The 17,325-nt window shown below is 26.0% G+C and overlaps 1 protein-coding gene across 1 annotated transcript in view; it reads right to left on the bottom strand.

Moving 5' to 3' along the window:
- Positions 1-17,325, bottom strand: part of LOC100198667 (striatin-3-like) — a 38,258-nt gene continuing 20,933 nt past the window's right edge. The window contains 10 exon segments of the mRNA NM_001309659.1: positions 1-170; positions 245-331; positions 4,015-4,113; positions 4,300-4,440; positions 4,888-5,052; positions 7,871-7,992; positions 10,662-10,709; positions 10,908-11,024; positions 15,865-15,914; positions 16,138-16,289. Coding sequence (NP_001296588.1) covers positions 1-170; positions 245-331; positions 4,015-4,113; positions 4,300-4,440; positions 4,888-5,052; positions 7,871-7,992; positions 10,662-10,709; positions 10,908-11,024; positions 15,865-15,914; positions 16,138-16,289 — 1,151 coding nt within the window.

Genomic DNA, 17,325 nt, shown 5'->3' with positions numbered 1-17,325 from the left:
TTATACAAAGACTTTAGCCAATGCATCTGCTCCAGCAGAAGCAATATATGGCTGTGACGGATGGAATGCAACATCAAAGACTGCTTCATCAAACTTTTTGCGATGGGCAGTAATTTCTTGAATACAGGTTTTGTTTTCCATGCTCCATAACCTAATGGAACCATCATGACCTAAAAAAGAAAAATTGTATTGAAAAAATTATTGGAAGAGAATAAGAAATATATAGAAGAAACAGAACACTTACTTCCAGAAAGAATATATAAGCCACTAGGGTCTATTGATAAGCTGGTTACAGCATCTAAATGTGCTACCATGCTATGGACTTCTTTTCCTAAAAAAAAAAAAATAACAATAATTTTAATCATTAAAATAACTATTTATAATTTAAAAAAAAAAAAGAAAAAAAGAAATTGAAAAAACTCTTTGATACATTTATTCATAAGAATTTCATTTGTACAACATTTTAGAACTTACTTAAACTAAAAATAGTGTTCAGTATTTCTAATACAACATTAAATGAACACTGAAATGGAACTATTTACTTTCCATAAAAAACAAAAATCTCTGTATTTGTTAGCAAACACTAACCCTTAGTTAATTTATGTATTAAAGTCCCTGCTCATTCTTATTCCAATAAAATGACACACTATTTACAGCAGTAATAATATAGTAAAAAGGTAGCTTTAGCTTCCTGATTATCCTGTTGAAAGAAAAACTGGCAGTAAAAGAAAAAGCTAGATTTATTTTATTTTTACAAACTTTACATAACAACGTAACAAAAATTTGTATAACTTGAGCAACAAGTTGAGAGATACAACTGTTTAATTAAAATATTCCATAACTTTCTAATAAATCCCAATTTTATAAATTCATTATTAGATTCAAGTAAATCCAAAAGGTTTTGTAACATCACAAAAATTTTAGGATCAGCTTATACTGCTATGAGAGTAGTACCGCTAAGAAAGAGCTACTAAAGTTATATTGATAAGAAAATGTGTACTATCAAACTGTGAAAAAAATAAAAATAAATTAGCACTAAAATCTGATTTTGTAAGCTTTATAAAATTAAAGTGCAGATAGTTGTATATCAAACCTAAATACATCCTTGTACTTAACAAGATTTTTCTGCATGATATTGTTTTTACCAAGGCTTTTGATTTGCAGATAAGAAGGTTTAAAAGGAGAAGCTCCTCAATAGTAGCCTGGTAATCCATATAGTGGCCTTTATGGCATTGGGTTGATGAATTTATAAAAAAATAAAAAATATATCAAGCGCAGACCTGAACTCAAAAGGTTGGCGTATTGAAAAGGTTGATGTGTAAAAATTTTGGTGTATTTATATATAAAATATGCAAAAAAATCTACAAAAATGTTGAATAAACAGAGTTTATTATTCAAAAGAAAAATCTTTTTCTCCTTGTTTTGTAAAACATCTTTAGGATGAATGCAGGGTATAAATTTTATTTAAAATACATCATAAAAAAATATTATATGTATACACAAGTATAACATTTTTTAAAATAACATTGAATACAGGTAGTGTATACTAAAATCCGTAAATAAATGTAAAATCTAAAAACATTCATTATTCTCCATTCAACACTTGTATAATTGAACAAAGATTCAATACATTAAATTTTGTATTGATTGAACCATAGAATTTTAATGATTTAAAAAAAAAAATAGTATTCATTCACTCTTTTTGGTTCATTCATTTATTATTTACATTTAACTCATTTTGTGTTTATATCTATCTATAACTAGTCTGCAATACTTTTTTTTCAACTGAAACACACATTTTGTGACTTATAGTTTTAAATTTGCAAAGTTCATTTAAAATAAAAAATAAACAATGAAAATGATAAGAAATACTCATGAAAATTTAATAAAAAACCTAGTTATACATGCTAATGTCAAGTAGTCTTTTTTTTAATTTGAATAAAAATTTTTTAATATTTACTAATGAATGATACTATCACTAATAAATGATCTTTTTTAATATTTAAAAGCGTGGTTGTGCTATAGCGAATCTTCTTGAAAGAAAATGTCTTAATTCCTCACAATATAACTCAAACAAATAAAAAAAATTAAAGTTTTATTATAACATTAACATAATGAAACAATATTTAAAATAGATATAATTAATATTTGTAAGAAATATACTCAAGCAAAAACTTTTATATTGTAAAAAAAAACAATTTTTAACAAACATCACTAACAAATGACTTTTTAACTATATATGAAGTATAATATAACTAATAATGCTCAAAACACTGTAAATTATAAAAAAATATTAGCCTAGATCTAACGAATTATAACTATAATTTTTTTTTTAATAATTAAAAAAATAAAGGTTTTGCAGTAGCAGACCTTTTTTAGTGAGTTGTATTACTTATTTTATAATTTTAACATGAACATTATAATACACTTGTTGTAAATATTATCATGTTGTTATCATTACATACATTACAACATTGAGTTTGAGCACAATCAATTTATTCTTTGTTTATTGTTTTCAACATTCAAATAAATTAGTGTGGTTTCTTAATTTAAATGAACAAAAGCTTTTTGAACATGAAGGAGCAGTTACAGTATACAACTTAAAAGATAAGTCATGTGTCAAAGCCATGTGAAATTGAGTTTTGATTGATAGAACAAGTGATATTTTTTTTGCAACAAAGAGGAAAAACTAATACATGGTCTACTTAACTTGTATCTTGTGAAACATCCCCATACAGATGAACAAACTACTGATTGTCTTGAAAAATGCTTAAAATATTAGAACAATTATTTAAAAGAAATATTGTTCGTAATTTCGGACAATGGAGCAAAGAAAGTCAAAGACATAAAATTATTAGGAATGAAAGCTCAAGTTGAACTTGATGGTGAATTAGAAAATAAGATTAGTGAAAAGCATAAAGCAGATCCGGAAGAACATGAAAATATGGCAAGTAGTCAAGAGTGGGAACAAGTTGATTTGAGAGTCAAAAACTTGGCATTTAGAAGATTGGGATGTCTTGTACATGGAATACAATTAGTTGTTAAACCTATATAGGATGATAAAAATCAGGGATTACTTTAAAAGATAGATGGATTAGTGGGAAAAAATTGCAAACTTGTGGCATTGAAAAATATTATTAAAAAAAGTGGTAAGACTGTGATCAGAGACAATTCAACAAGATGGAAAAGCACTTACTTTAAGGTTAGAAAACTTCTGGAGATAAAGACATTTATTGATGTTTGAAGACTTAAAAATTAATTCTCTTGTTTGAAAATTGAACTGAATAAAAACTAGAACTAAAATTATTTTCTGAATGAAAATATCTCTGATAATACCGCATCCAGATCCTAACCAGATCTAGAGAATACACACACAAGTTGAAGTGCTTGTGAGGCATTATGTGCTCAGTTATTTTACATTTTCTATCAAGGTTATTACTCTATGGTCATCAGCTATCTTTAAATACAATAAAAACCATTTACTCCATATAGCTTTGATATAGCAAGATTTTAGAATTTTTATTCAACAAATTTAATAACTTTTTGACATTATGCAGAATCTCTATTAAACTCCACATTAAAAAATATATTTGTTAATAGTGCTTTAAAACTATTTAGAAAGATTTTCTGTTACAGATTCAGCAAAAATAGCAAATCAATTTAATATAAAGATCTAAATATTGGTTGCACAAAACCTTTAAATAAACAGTAAAATAATATATAAATATCTAAAATATCAATATAAAAATAATTCTTTAATAATTAATAATGAATTGTTCAAGTTTTAATTAATATTTTGTGTATTATATATATGGCTGAGTTAGGTCCTACTAAAAAGTTATTGAGAAATCCTATTTAAAAAAAAAGAGGTATATATTTTAAGTCTGTATTAATATCAACTAAAAAATAGTTTAAAAAAAAAACAACATATGAACATTATAATTATAATACATAGTGCTGTTGGACAAAGTTTTCAATTGATAAATTATACATATACACAAATAATATAATTACCAGAAGATAAATCAAAGAATCTAACATGTCTATCTTCATGAGCCGTTATTAAAATTGGGTGTGTTGGATGACTAATCACTTTATTAATTTGAGATAAACCTAGATATTTATAATAACTTTTAAAAATATTTAAATGAACTTTAAAAAAAAATTAAAAAATACAATATAAATGTATTTTTGTAAGTTATTAAACAAATTTCTAGCAATAGTTTTTACAATGTTTTTACATAAATTTTGCTTTAAAAAATTATTATTCATGTTGTCTTTAAAAGAAAAGAAAAATACCATATGTTTTTTCTGGACTGAAAGTTACAACTGGTTTAGCTGTTTCTATATCATATACAACACAACTTTCAGAGGTATATGAAGCAGCAACCTGACCAGTATCTGTACACACAAAACTAACTGATGTTGGTGTGCCTAACTCTAAAAAAAGGGAAACAATTATACTAGGTAAATATACCAAGAAATAAGGCTCCAGGTATTACTCCTGGTAGAAAATTGAACTACTTACAAATAATAAGTTCACAACAGTAAGTATATAATATAAGTACAAAAAGAATAATGCAGAATTCAGGTAGGAAATTAGTCTCCAGAGATTTAAGTACAAATATATATATATATATATATATATATATATATATATATATATATATATATATATATATATACATATATATATACATATATATATATATATATATATATACACATATACATACATATATATATATACATATATATACATATATATACATACATATATATATATATATATATATATATATATATATATATATATATATATATATATATATATATATATATATATATATATATATATATATATATACACACACACAATTTTCTTACCAGGTGATTTGTAAGTTTCTAATAATGGAGATTTAATTGATGGATTCCATAACTTACAAGTTCCGTCGGCTGAACACGATAACAAAAAATCAGTATCTATGTGATATGCTAAATCCCATACAGAATCTGAATGACCGATTAAAGCATCTCCAAGAACATTTGGATCTAATGTAGATATTAATAAAAATAGTATCTAATGTAATATACAATAAATCCATCTAACTATATTTATCTATACACATACACACACATATATAAATATATATATTTATTTACATATATGCATACATAAATACATACATAGATACAAACATATATATATATATATATATATATATATATATATATATATATATATATATATATATATATATATATATATATATATAGATAGATAGATACAATAAAAAATATATGTATATAATATGAACATATTACAATACATATATAAATATTAATAAAATAAAAATAAGCTGTTACAAAGTGTCTAGATATACAGTAAAACATTAATATGCTTATTGAAGGAATTTAAATCCCACTAACAACAGATCATTAACTTTATTTCAAAGCAGTTTGAATTTCTTTTTATCAGTTTAAATTCATAAGAGATTAAGAGCAAGTAAAGAAGAAAAATATTTGCTAATATTGAAAAGCATTAATGGTATTCATGACAAAAAATCTTTGCTTTTGATTAATTGTTTAAAATAACTCTACTAACAAAATAAAACAAAATAAAAATTTTTTATTTGTAAAACTAAATGACTGTAATAAAAAAAAAAATGAAAAAAAAGTAACTATTAAATAAAATCAGTTCATAAGGTTAAGAAAAATGAGATGTTTTTTTTTTAGTTAAGATTAAGAAAAGATTTTCATTAAAACATAATAATTCAATCAAAAATGTTCATTTCAAGTAGTATTTTATAACTATATTTCCATGGAGAGAAAAAAAATTTAAAAATTTATTTTAAGTGATAAAAAACGAGTGATGTCGATCCATTCTTATAAACCTAAAACTTAAAATAAAAAATATTTTCTATAAATTTATTTATATAGAATATAGATATTTAAAAAAAATTGTATGAATGAAATAAATAAAACCAAATTCATAAAAATAATGCTTCTACAAATGAAAATAATGTAGAATTAAGAATTCAAATACTTCTATTGTAAACATATTTTTAAGCCCTTCTATTCATTTTATTTTACATTCAACTGACAAATTTCTTTTGACAGGCTTAAAAAAAAATTTTAAATACTTTATCAATGTAAATACTTAATACTTTTTTTTATATGGAAAGATTTAGGAAATGTGAAATTTTTTTTTGTAAACAAAAAATATCTGTTTTGCCTAATACTTCACTGTTTCTTTTTAAAGAAAAGAAGGTATATATTTTAAGTATGAAGAGCTAACTAAAGATGTTACCCAAAAAACTTTAGATTTTAGTATAAATGTTTTGAAAAAAATTTGATTCAAGTATAAGTGTATTTTTTTTAATAGAAAAGAATTGGCTCAACCTACACAAACCTGTATATTCCTTTGTTAAAAAAAAGTGTTTAAATATGCAAGTTGCAAATAAATATTGATATTGATAGATTTTTGAACACATACAAGTTAAATTACCTCATCCCTAAACTCTAAAAGATTTTAAAACTAAATTTGCTTTAATGTAAATATACTCAAGATACCCAACAAGTGAAATGCATTAAATCAACTATTGCGCCACACTTAACACTCATGCCCTCTTTTATATAAAGAAAAAAAAAATATTTACCATTAAAAGCTTGTAATTAAAGTCGAACTACCCAGAAATACCCAGAAAAGACAAGGTTTTAAATTTTCTTTCATATCAATTAAAAAAAAGACAACAACAACAACAAAAAAGAGTAAGGCTATATTCGAAATAAAACTTTTTTTTTTGACACTCTAAAAAGAAAATTGTTTGTTCATTGATTATTTGTTTTATTATCATTTTACATTTGAAAAAAAGAAAAAAAGGTTTGCCTGCCTCTTTTTTTATAAATTTGATTATAACTAAATATTTATTAAGATGGTATTTATATAGAAATATTTTTTTTGTGTGATTAAAACAACAATAATAATAACAAAGATAATAAAATGATAAATTATAAATAATCAAATAGAATCAGTAATTAAAGATTTGGGTCCTAATGCTTCCAGGATCCATTTATGTTTGATAAAATCCATTTATAAATAATTCTAAAAATATCAGATGCAGATCATAAAATAAATGGTGAAATTGAAGCCAGACATCAGAAACAAAAATAAATTTTGGCTCGAAAAAAAGTAAAACTTTGAACTTTTAATGAGAACAAATGAAAACCAAAGATGTTGAAATCATAAAAAAGATATCACTTAGCCTAAAATCTTAAAAAATGAAGGAACTAATAAACAAAAAATCTGGATAAAAAAAATTCCCTCCTGTTGCCTCCATCAACCAAAAACTTGTAATCTCTTTCAACTTTATATTGTGTTTGTCATTGTGATTATAAAAATAATGAGCAGAAGTAGCTTTTTATAATGTTGTTTTATACTGTTGGTCTGACCAGCTTATTTGACAGCTAAAACCAAAAGTAATCAATAAAACAAAAATTGATGAAAAATTGCTTATGAACAAAAAGCAAAAACTCATACTGGTCACTTTATGTAGTACCAGAAAACATTTTAATTTCATAGTTCAACTTTACAGGACTGGATCATTTTCGTTTGCTAAACAAATGAATCTGGTTTATGAATCTGATCTGTTTTGCAAAACATTTTGATTAAAACCTTAAACTAAAGTCCATTTAATAAAACATCTAAAAAGTCTATGTGTATATATTTAAAAAGTATGTGTATATATAGTCTCTGAATAGAAATGATATGCTACAAATAATCATAATAAAAATAGATAAAAAAATAAAAATAAATAATAATAGAAACAATCATGTGAAATTTTTTTTTTAAATAAATAAAATAGATTACCATATGGTCCAAACAAATCAATATTTAAAGATGGCAAATTCCAGCATTGTATTTTAAAATCTAATCCACTACTATAGCAAACGGTGCCATTGCTATTTATTGTGCAGCACAATACACCATCACTGGTAAAAAAATAATAACTATTAATAATTCTATTATTTATAAAAAATTAATTTTAGTTCAAGTTAAAAAATCTAATAAAATAAGTACCAATAATTTATATAATTTTATATTGATTTTTCTGATAAAATGTAGTATGTTTTAAAAAAAAAAAAAATATCAAAGACCAAAAAAGTTTAAAAAAAGCTTTAATTGATAGATTGCGTGCCTAAACAAAAATCCTCATTGGATGTAGTGGTACTCCTTATATGTTCTACCTACTGAGTCAGTCAATGTATATACACTACCTGCATGTCCTACCTATTTCAGTTAATGTACACTCTTTCTTTGTTCTATCTATTTCAGTCGATAATAAAATAAAAAGCCGCTAGGCTATTTCCTTAATAAATTAGTTGATAAACAAATAAAATTAAAGCAGCAATTAAAAGGAGCAATAAAAAAATAAAAACAGTGAAAAAAACATTCTGAATGTTCTGATTAAAAAAAAACAAAAAAAAACATTCTAGTCTATTAAGTTGTGCTTTTGTGGTTTTCTAAAAAACGATAAAATATCAAATTAGTTTCTTTAATTATTTCTACATAAAGTTTACTTGATTTTGTCATCTTTAAACACAAAGAGTTGATAAGATTTGTTTTTTTTTAAACCACAAACAGCAAAGATTATAATAACTGCACAAAAGTTTGAATAATAATCATGTTAGATATAAGCACTATTTACAAATAGGTTTTTTCTTAAAAAAATTTGTTTTTATTAGCTTTTTTTATCGCAACTTTTTTTTTCAGTTTTCTTTCCTCCTTTTCATTTTTTTAAAATAAAAATTAAATTGCATGTAAACTTGTTTTAAGACTATCAAAAATGTGCACAAAATATGTGTTAGACTTTGTTTCATTGCTTTTTCAAGGCAAGTGAAAGCGCTACAATATAAATTTTTCAGGGGGCAAATTAACTCAAACTTGCCAAATCGCAAAACTTTTTGCAACAAACGTACTCAAACAAAACTATCAAAATTCACTAAGACTCATAACTAATCTAAATATTCTAAATATTACTTGTATAAAACAGATGTTAATTTAGGTAATACAAATACAGAATAAAAATATTTATTGCTAAAGGTCAAGATTAAAAAAGTAGAAATGAGATATATAAAAATACATTACTACATTAATCAAGAAAAAAAGCTTATAAAAATAAATTTTTTTTAAAAATAAGCATTTCTTGTTGATAGTGGTGAGGAAAAGTCACTTGTAAATAGACTTCATTCAACCTGATGGAAAAAGGTAATATTAGTCCAACCAAATTATTTCATTGATATATATTATAAAAATAAAAACACATCCTTTTAACAAATTTTCTGCAAATTTCTCAACCCTACAATAAATGCACTGGATCTCAATCCTATTGTAGACTCAGGGTTATCTATACTTTTTCTACCTCGCTTATCCTAACACAATGTCTCTGTATATGATTGAGTTATTTTGTATCAATATTGTCATAAAACATGGTGAAACTTTTTTTCATAAAAACTTTTACCCAGAAATGTAAAAGTCAGTAATTGCGATTGCTTCAAATAATATACTTTAGAAATCACTTAATGACTTTGGCCTGTTGTGATTTGTGATCACATAATTTGCCTCTTGCAATTATGTGATCACATAATTTGCCCCTTAATCTTTGCTTGTCACAACAAAATTACTGGAAAAGTAGTTAACTAAAGTTTGTATTTTTACAATAAGTAATATTTTTATTTGTTACCAACTTTTTAAAAAATAAAAAAAGCATTATTTGCAAAGCTGCAATTACAACCTTAAGAAAATAATAAAAAATTTAGAAAATGATAATAATTAAAAAAGCTAAAATATTTTAATTCGTTTATACAAATGTTGAGAAAAGAAATAAATAAGTTGATATAATATATTAAAAAAAATGTAATATCAAATTTAATTATTTGATATTAAAATAAAAATTGAAACAATCCAAAATAAACATTTCATAAAATATTTACATAATAACATTTCTAAATTCTAAATATATTTACTAATGGCTCAATATTGCAGACTGCACTTTCATCAAACATAAATAAAGGCATAATACTGGCTAAAAATGTACTAAAAATACTGGCTAAAAATGTACTAAAAATGTTAAAAGTTTATGTTTTACATTACAGTTTAATATCAGGTATTTATTGACGAAAATCTGGTTTTAACTAAATCAGCACATAACTGCAATTTGTTAGAAAAAAAAGTGTCATGTAAACTACAAACAATATTTAGATAAGAGACTGTTGTTGTTCGGATATTTTACTGGAAATTCCAATCAATTAAGTGCTAGAATTAAAATTGGTGTCACCAAACAAATCTGGTAAACTTTATTTTGCAAAGTAATAATTCTTTACAAACTCTACTATTTTAAAATGGAACAAATTCAAACTAGAAGCAGTCAATACAAAAACAAATTCATTAAAATACATAATTGCAAAACTATTAATGCTTCTTTTTGGCAGAATTATAGGATAATTAAAACCTGATGAAGCAAGTTATAACATCTTTTGCAAAAATTCTATATTTATTTTTATTATTGCACTACTGTGAACTTATAGTTTATTGTAAATAACATAAATACATTAAAACATAGATGCATTAAAACATTAGTATGTAAAATTTTATAAGTTACCTATGACCTCTGAAAGTATAAACAGGTTCCAAGTCTGATATATTGCCTCTAAATGTAAAAGTTAAATACTACAAAACTAACAACAAATGAGAAAATCAAAATAAAAAATTAAATTTAATAAAATTCAAGTATAAAATTCATGTACTAATTTTTATGCTTAGGTTTAATAAATGAAAACAATTTACGGTAAAAGATTTTTTATAAATGTTTTAATAGATACGATTTTTTAACAGTAAAACATCCTACCTCTTTCCTTGAATATTTTTTTGTAATGACCAAAGTTTTAAGGTATGATCTTCAGAGCCAGTAATTAATGCAGCTTCATATGGATGAAAGCATAAAGAACGTACTCCATCAAAATGACTAAAACATTATTCAATTTAAATATAAAAATAAACTATCTTACTAAATACTAAATATATCATGCAAAATTTTTTCATACAAAATCAATTACTTTACAACTGGAAACGGTTGTCAAACAATTGCCTCAACTCTTCCATAATGTAATGTTTAAATAATAAATAGCAATATGAAAACCCTTCCCCAACTGCAGAACTATGTTTAACTAAACATACATGTTAAAAAAAGCTGCTTATTTTAAAACATTCCTTGTTTGATGTTAAGAATTCAAGGATGTCAAGGCATTTAAATACAAAAGTATACAGTTAAATTTTTTTTACAAACTGATGATGAGAAGTGGTCCCCCGAACATGCTTTGTAAGCCCTTTTTTTTTGTCTACAATGACATCTTTCTGAAATGTATTAAAATGAACTAGTATCATTTTAAGTTACATGCATTATTTTTACTTATTAGGGTAAAGACAATTATATGAATATATATAGCAGTAGCCCATTCTCAGACCCAGTCTAGGGATGCCAGGATATGGACCTGCTTTTTAACCCCTTCTGAGACTCATTTTTGACTAAAATGGCATGTTTCTGAAAAAAATTGAAATCAACTATTGTCAATGTTACTGCATCAGCTTTACTTATTAGGGTGAAGATAAGTATATGAATGTATATAACATGGGTAAATTGGGGTGGTGGTGGAGGGGGGGGGGTTAAAAAAAGACTATTCTAAATATTAAAAAAAGCTGCTTACTTTTAAACATTTCTTTAGTTTTTTTAACTGCTGTTTTTGGGATGATTATTGCTTATTATTGCTAAGTCATAGGCCAATTTAACTGCCCGTTCTGCACAGTCATTTACCACTTTCATGGCACAAACTCTCTTACACACAGCCTTGTAGTCATTATAAATAGCCCAAGTTTCGGGAGACAATGTTAAGAATTCTGTTGGTAGATTAATAGAGTCAAACAAATTCATTGACTAACAAAATTAGCTATAAAGAGTTTAGAAAAAGTAAAAATATTGTTTGGAGCAAGTTTTCTCTTGTCACCTGGTAATGGTTTTTTTTGTAAGGCATTTACAATTTCCTTTTTTTTTTAACAGAAGTTTTATAGCTAAATAATGGTAGAACTGCTAGATCTTCACTTTAATACTATAACTGAAGTTTAATTTTATTTTTAGCAACAGTTGTTATTCAGTTGGTGAAGTGAAGGGTTTTAGTGTTTGAATTGAAATGTAACAGTCAGAATTTTTATCCAAAGAGTAATCTAAATCTGTTAATGGTTATGTAGATAAAACTTTACTTTCTTTAAGTTGTTCCTGATGCCTTTTTTCTTTAAGCTTGCATTTTCTATATTAAACAACTGCTTACTTATATATTAAGCCTTCCGATGTCATTGACACTTTTAGGGACCTCGCTGGTCTATCAGAAATTTTTTATCTTTACTTATCTTGATGTAACAATCCCATTCATCATAGGCAATGTTAAAGAGTCTATTCATCTTAGTGGTGAATTTTTTTTCATAGCTATGTCGAGGAGCAGATTTTCTATTCTTGTGCTTAGACACTTTAACAATGCTTCTGGTAAATACTAATTAATTTAGCTACTAGATGAGGCTTTGGGATAGTAGAAGTGTTAGCCTTGAACCAGAAAATCACAACTTCATCTGTAACTGTGTTGCAGGATATTGAAATTTTTGACTTTTTGACTATCATTTCATAAAAAACTCTATATAGAGCAACACCACTTGTTGGCAACTGACTCGGCCCGTTGAGAGAATATATCCAACAAGCCAAACATTCATAGTTTAGTGTGTTTAAAAGTTTATGCTGTCTGAAGCAGCCCTTTTCTTGAGTTATACTTTTATACTTTTTCACTATAATGAAAATTAATTATTTTTTTTCTTAACATCTTAGCTTCCAATAAGGCTACAGCAACCACTATTAGAATTGGAAGTTACCGGAAGAGAAAAGATGAAATTGATAGAGCAAGATAGCAATTGACAGAGGACTTAAAAGATTGCAAATTATATGAATCAGGAAACCAAGATAAAGAAGGCGAATTCCAAAGAACTGGTGTTCGAGGAAAAAAACTAGATAAACAAGAGTTTTTGGGGCATTTCGGAACAGTCACAGAAAAAGGATGAGACTTAATTGAATGCAAGTAACAGAAGAATGAATTTTAGTAGATGGAACAAGAGATGCTAACTAGAGCAGTGCCTATTATAGTACTTGTAGAAAAGAGAAAGAGAAGCAACATTACAATAATGTGATAATGGTTGGAGGTTGGCTGCAAGAGCAGGTCCAACTATGTTTACAATGCATTTTTGCACCTTGTCTAAAAGAGAATGGGCATCATTGGAAGATACGCCCTGAATATGGCAACAGTATTCCATACAAGGCCGGATTTGAGATTTATAGAGATAAAGAATAGAATCCGAAGTAAGAAAATGGCGAGAACGATAAAGAGATGCAACCTTAGCAGATGCTAATATTGCAATCAATTTAATATATATCTAAGAAAGATCTGAAGTAAGAGTTAATCCCAGAAGATGAAGGGTAGATGACTCATCAAGTACATTACCATTCATAGATAAAGAAAGATCCAAATTATTGCGATAACAATTGGCTGAAAAAAACTGGGTTTTATCTAAAATAAAGTTCACCAGCCACTGTGAGCCCCATGCTGTAGCAGAAGTGAGATCCTTTTCAAGCTCAAATGCCCCCTCCAAACAGTCAGATCATGTTAGCTTCTTACCAAGGCAAGAATAAATGGTAGCACCATCAGCAAACAATGCCACCTTAGATGTGAGAATATCCGGAAGATTGTTGATGTAAATTAGAAAGAGTATAGGGCCAAGGATAGGACTTTGAAGAATCCCAAAAGTTACAGGATATGAAAAAGAGTGATGTCCATCGAGAACAACTTTTATACTAGGATTGTAAAGGAAGGATTCAACAATTTTAAAAATGTTACCTGATACACTATAAAAAGAAAGCTTATGGAGAAGACAAGCATGCCAAACTTTATCAAAAGCTTTAGAAATGTCAAGAGCGATAGACTTAGCCTCTCTAAGCTAAGGCTATCACTCTTGACATTAGCTATCTAATGCACGATAAAACCTATAGGTTATTACTGTTTGCAAATCAGCTGTAGAACAAGAAGATCGATATCCATATTGATGATCAGAAAGTAAGTTATTAGATTTGAGATGAGAGATTAAGTGCTTGTTAAATAAAGATTTAAAAACCTTGCTTATGATAGGAAGAAGACTTATGGGACGGTAGTTAGATGAGTCAGATCACACTCCAGAATTTTTGAAAATAGGGATAACAGATGTAGCTTTCCAGCAGGCTGGAAAACAAGACTCTGATAAGCACTTGTTAAATAGCTTTGAAAGTATAGACAACAGCTCTGGAAAACACTTCTACAAGACAATAACAGGTATGTTGTCTAGACCACAAGCTGTAGAAGAGTTGAAGCAGGAAATCACTTTAGATACAGAAGCTGGAGTGATACAAATGTCAAGCAATGGATCAACCTATTTGTTGGCTATATCAGATAGAATGCAACTAGTGGAATCAAGAGATAATATTGATGAAAAGTTCTTAGCAAACAGTTCTTGTCTTTAGGTGAGGGGACAAAATCTGAACCATACAAGAGAGGTGGAATAACAGATTTTATAAATATAAAGCGCTCAAAGTTAGTAAAATAATAATTAAAAAAAAAAATCTTAGATAATACATACACCATCCACCCCTTAACCACCCCACCCCTATGACCAACAATGACATTACTATTATTAAATTTATTAAAAACTAATTTCTGAGCTTTAATTTAATTAGGAAAATTTGCAACAAATTATTGCAAGTAAAATACTTTTCAATAATGTAACCAAAATATGCATTTAGAAAAATTTTGGTAAATAATGGGGAGGGGATAAATCTAAATTTGCCTGCACTTTCCCTCCTCTGTGAACTATTAATGTTGTAACATTACAATACTTTATATTATTTATTTTCAGATGTAATGTTAAACAATTTATAGCAGGATTTTGTATGAAATAAACATAGAATTTCAAGATGTGGTTTTTAGGCAAATTTTGGTCAATATAGGGTTCTAAAATAGGGTTTTGGAGACCACTTCTCATGATCAGTTTGTAAAAAAATGTTACCTTTATACTTTTTATCAAACCTCACCAAATAAGAGGTTGTGCAATTTAAAATTCAAAAAAAAAATTTAAATATAAAAAAAACCACTCATACACATATGTATGCGTACATACTTGTATACATATGTATATATATACATATATATATATATATATATATATATATATATATATATATATATATATATATATATATATATATATATATATATATATATATATATATACACACACATATAAATATGTATATATATATACATGCAGTAGTGGTAGAGCGCTCGCTTCATAAGTGAGAGGTTCCGAGTTCGATTCCCACCACCACATCCCTGGTGGTACCGCGCTTAACTTGTTTCTCTGCGCAGCGGCCTTGTTCGTCAAGGTTCGTGTTTCGGAGTTATAGAGTTGAGAGAGGGTTATAACCACAAGTAGCCTCCTCATCTGTAGTGGCCTTCTTGGCCTTGGGGAGGTGAATTATAAAAAAAATATAAAAAAATATATATGTATATACAAATTTTTCAAAAAAATTTGCAACCAGCAATTAATATATACAAAATAGTATTTATAAAAGTGTAAAAAATATATATTATACATTTTTGCCAAAAATTATTACCAGTTTAAAAAACTAAAGTGCACAGAAAATAATCATATCATAAATCTATAGTAATTAAAATACTTTAAATCACCTTCTTAAAGTATATTTTGGACCCCATGTTTTCCGCATGTCATCTTTGCTCTAAAAACAATAATCAACATGTAAAAACTAGGAAAATCATTCCTAAAATGAAATGATTTTTACATTCTGATAGTAAAGTTTTACAAAAAACAAAAACAAATAATCTTGTTGTTTTAATCTTTCAAAAAACATTTACTTTTTTTATTTTCAATTTATTTACATTCTTTCAAACATTTTTTTAAAAGTCATTTAAATCAAAGAATATATATAAAGAAAAACTTGCATCAAGATTTCCTAATTCATTTGATACTGAAAGATCTGCAAGATCACCAAGTCCCATTGCAACTTCTGTAACATCTGAAACTCCACTATGATTAACTGTAACTAACTTCACTTGACGAGGAGAATAACCACTGCTAGGCAACACAGTGTCACCTAAAATTTATTTAAAAAAAAAAAAAAAAAACATAAAAATCAAATTAAAACAATATAAAAAAATAACAACAACAAAAAAAACAAACAGCTAAATTAGAAATGCTAAATATCAAAATAAGTAAAAAACAAAATTCAGGAACGAATTCAAGAAATTCAAGAAATTTACTTGGAGAATGTGCAACAATTACATTAGCATAAATTATTGAAAATTATTTTGGTATAATTATCGGCATAAGTTATTGAAATTTTTTTAGTATAAAACAACAAAGTTTGACAAGAGCTGATAGTCAAATTTATATAGATATAAATAATTGAAAGTTAAAACCATGAAAAAAAGAAAAATCACATAAGTACTAGAAAAACATAAACAAATTTAGATATAATGTACCTAAAAACATGACTTGAAATATTTATTACAATATATTGACTTATTACAAGTTTTTACAATAATAAATATATTTTCAATAATAAATATATTTTACAATAATAAATATATATTCAACTTGTTTCTCTGCGCAGCGGCCTTGTTCGTCAAGGTTCGTGTTTCGGAGTTATAGAGTTGAGAGAGGGTTATAACTACAAGTAGCCTCCTCATCTGTAGTGGCCTTCTCGGCCTTGGGGAGGTGAATTATTAAAAAAAAAAAAAATTTGAAAAACATGGGATTTTTAAACACAATTCTTTTATTTGAATATGTAGAAAAAAAAAGTTATCTACCAAAACACAATATCCAGTTGAATTGAACTATATCTTTAGGCAACAATAATAATAACGTTTAATAAATTCAACAATTGTAATACAAATTAAAAGTAACTTGGTACACTATTATATAAAAAAGTAATCTCAAAACAAAAGAGTACAACCACACTCAATATATTTCCAGTCACAGATTTTGAGTTAATGTAAATGTGAACTTCTTTGTTTATAATAACAGAGAAAAATTATTATTCTAGGAGCATTTATATATAATTTATATTTTATATATAATTTATATATTTTAGATAGGTACAGAGTTTCTTTACCAAACTTACTAAAAAA

Source organism: Hydra vulgaris, chromosome 09 (genome assembly GCF_038396675.1).
Source record: "Hydra vulgaris chromosome 09, alternate assembly HydraT2T_AEP".
Lineage (NCBI taxonomy): Eukaryota > Metazoa > Cnidaria > Hydrozoa > Anthoathecata > Hydridae > Hydra > Hydra vulgaris.
Note: the sequence above shows the minus strand (reverse complement) of the source record. Positions and strands in the feature narration are given on the sequence as shown.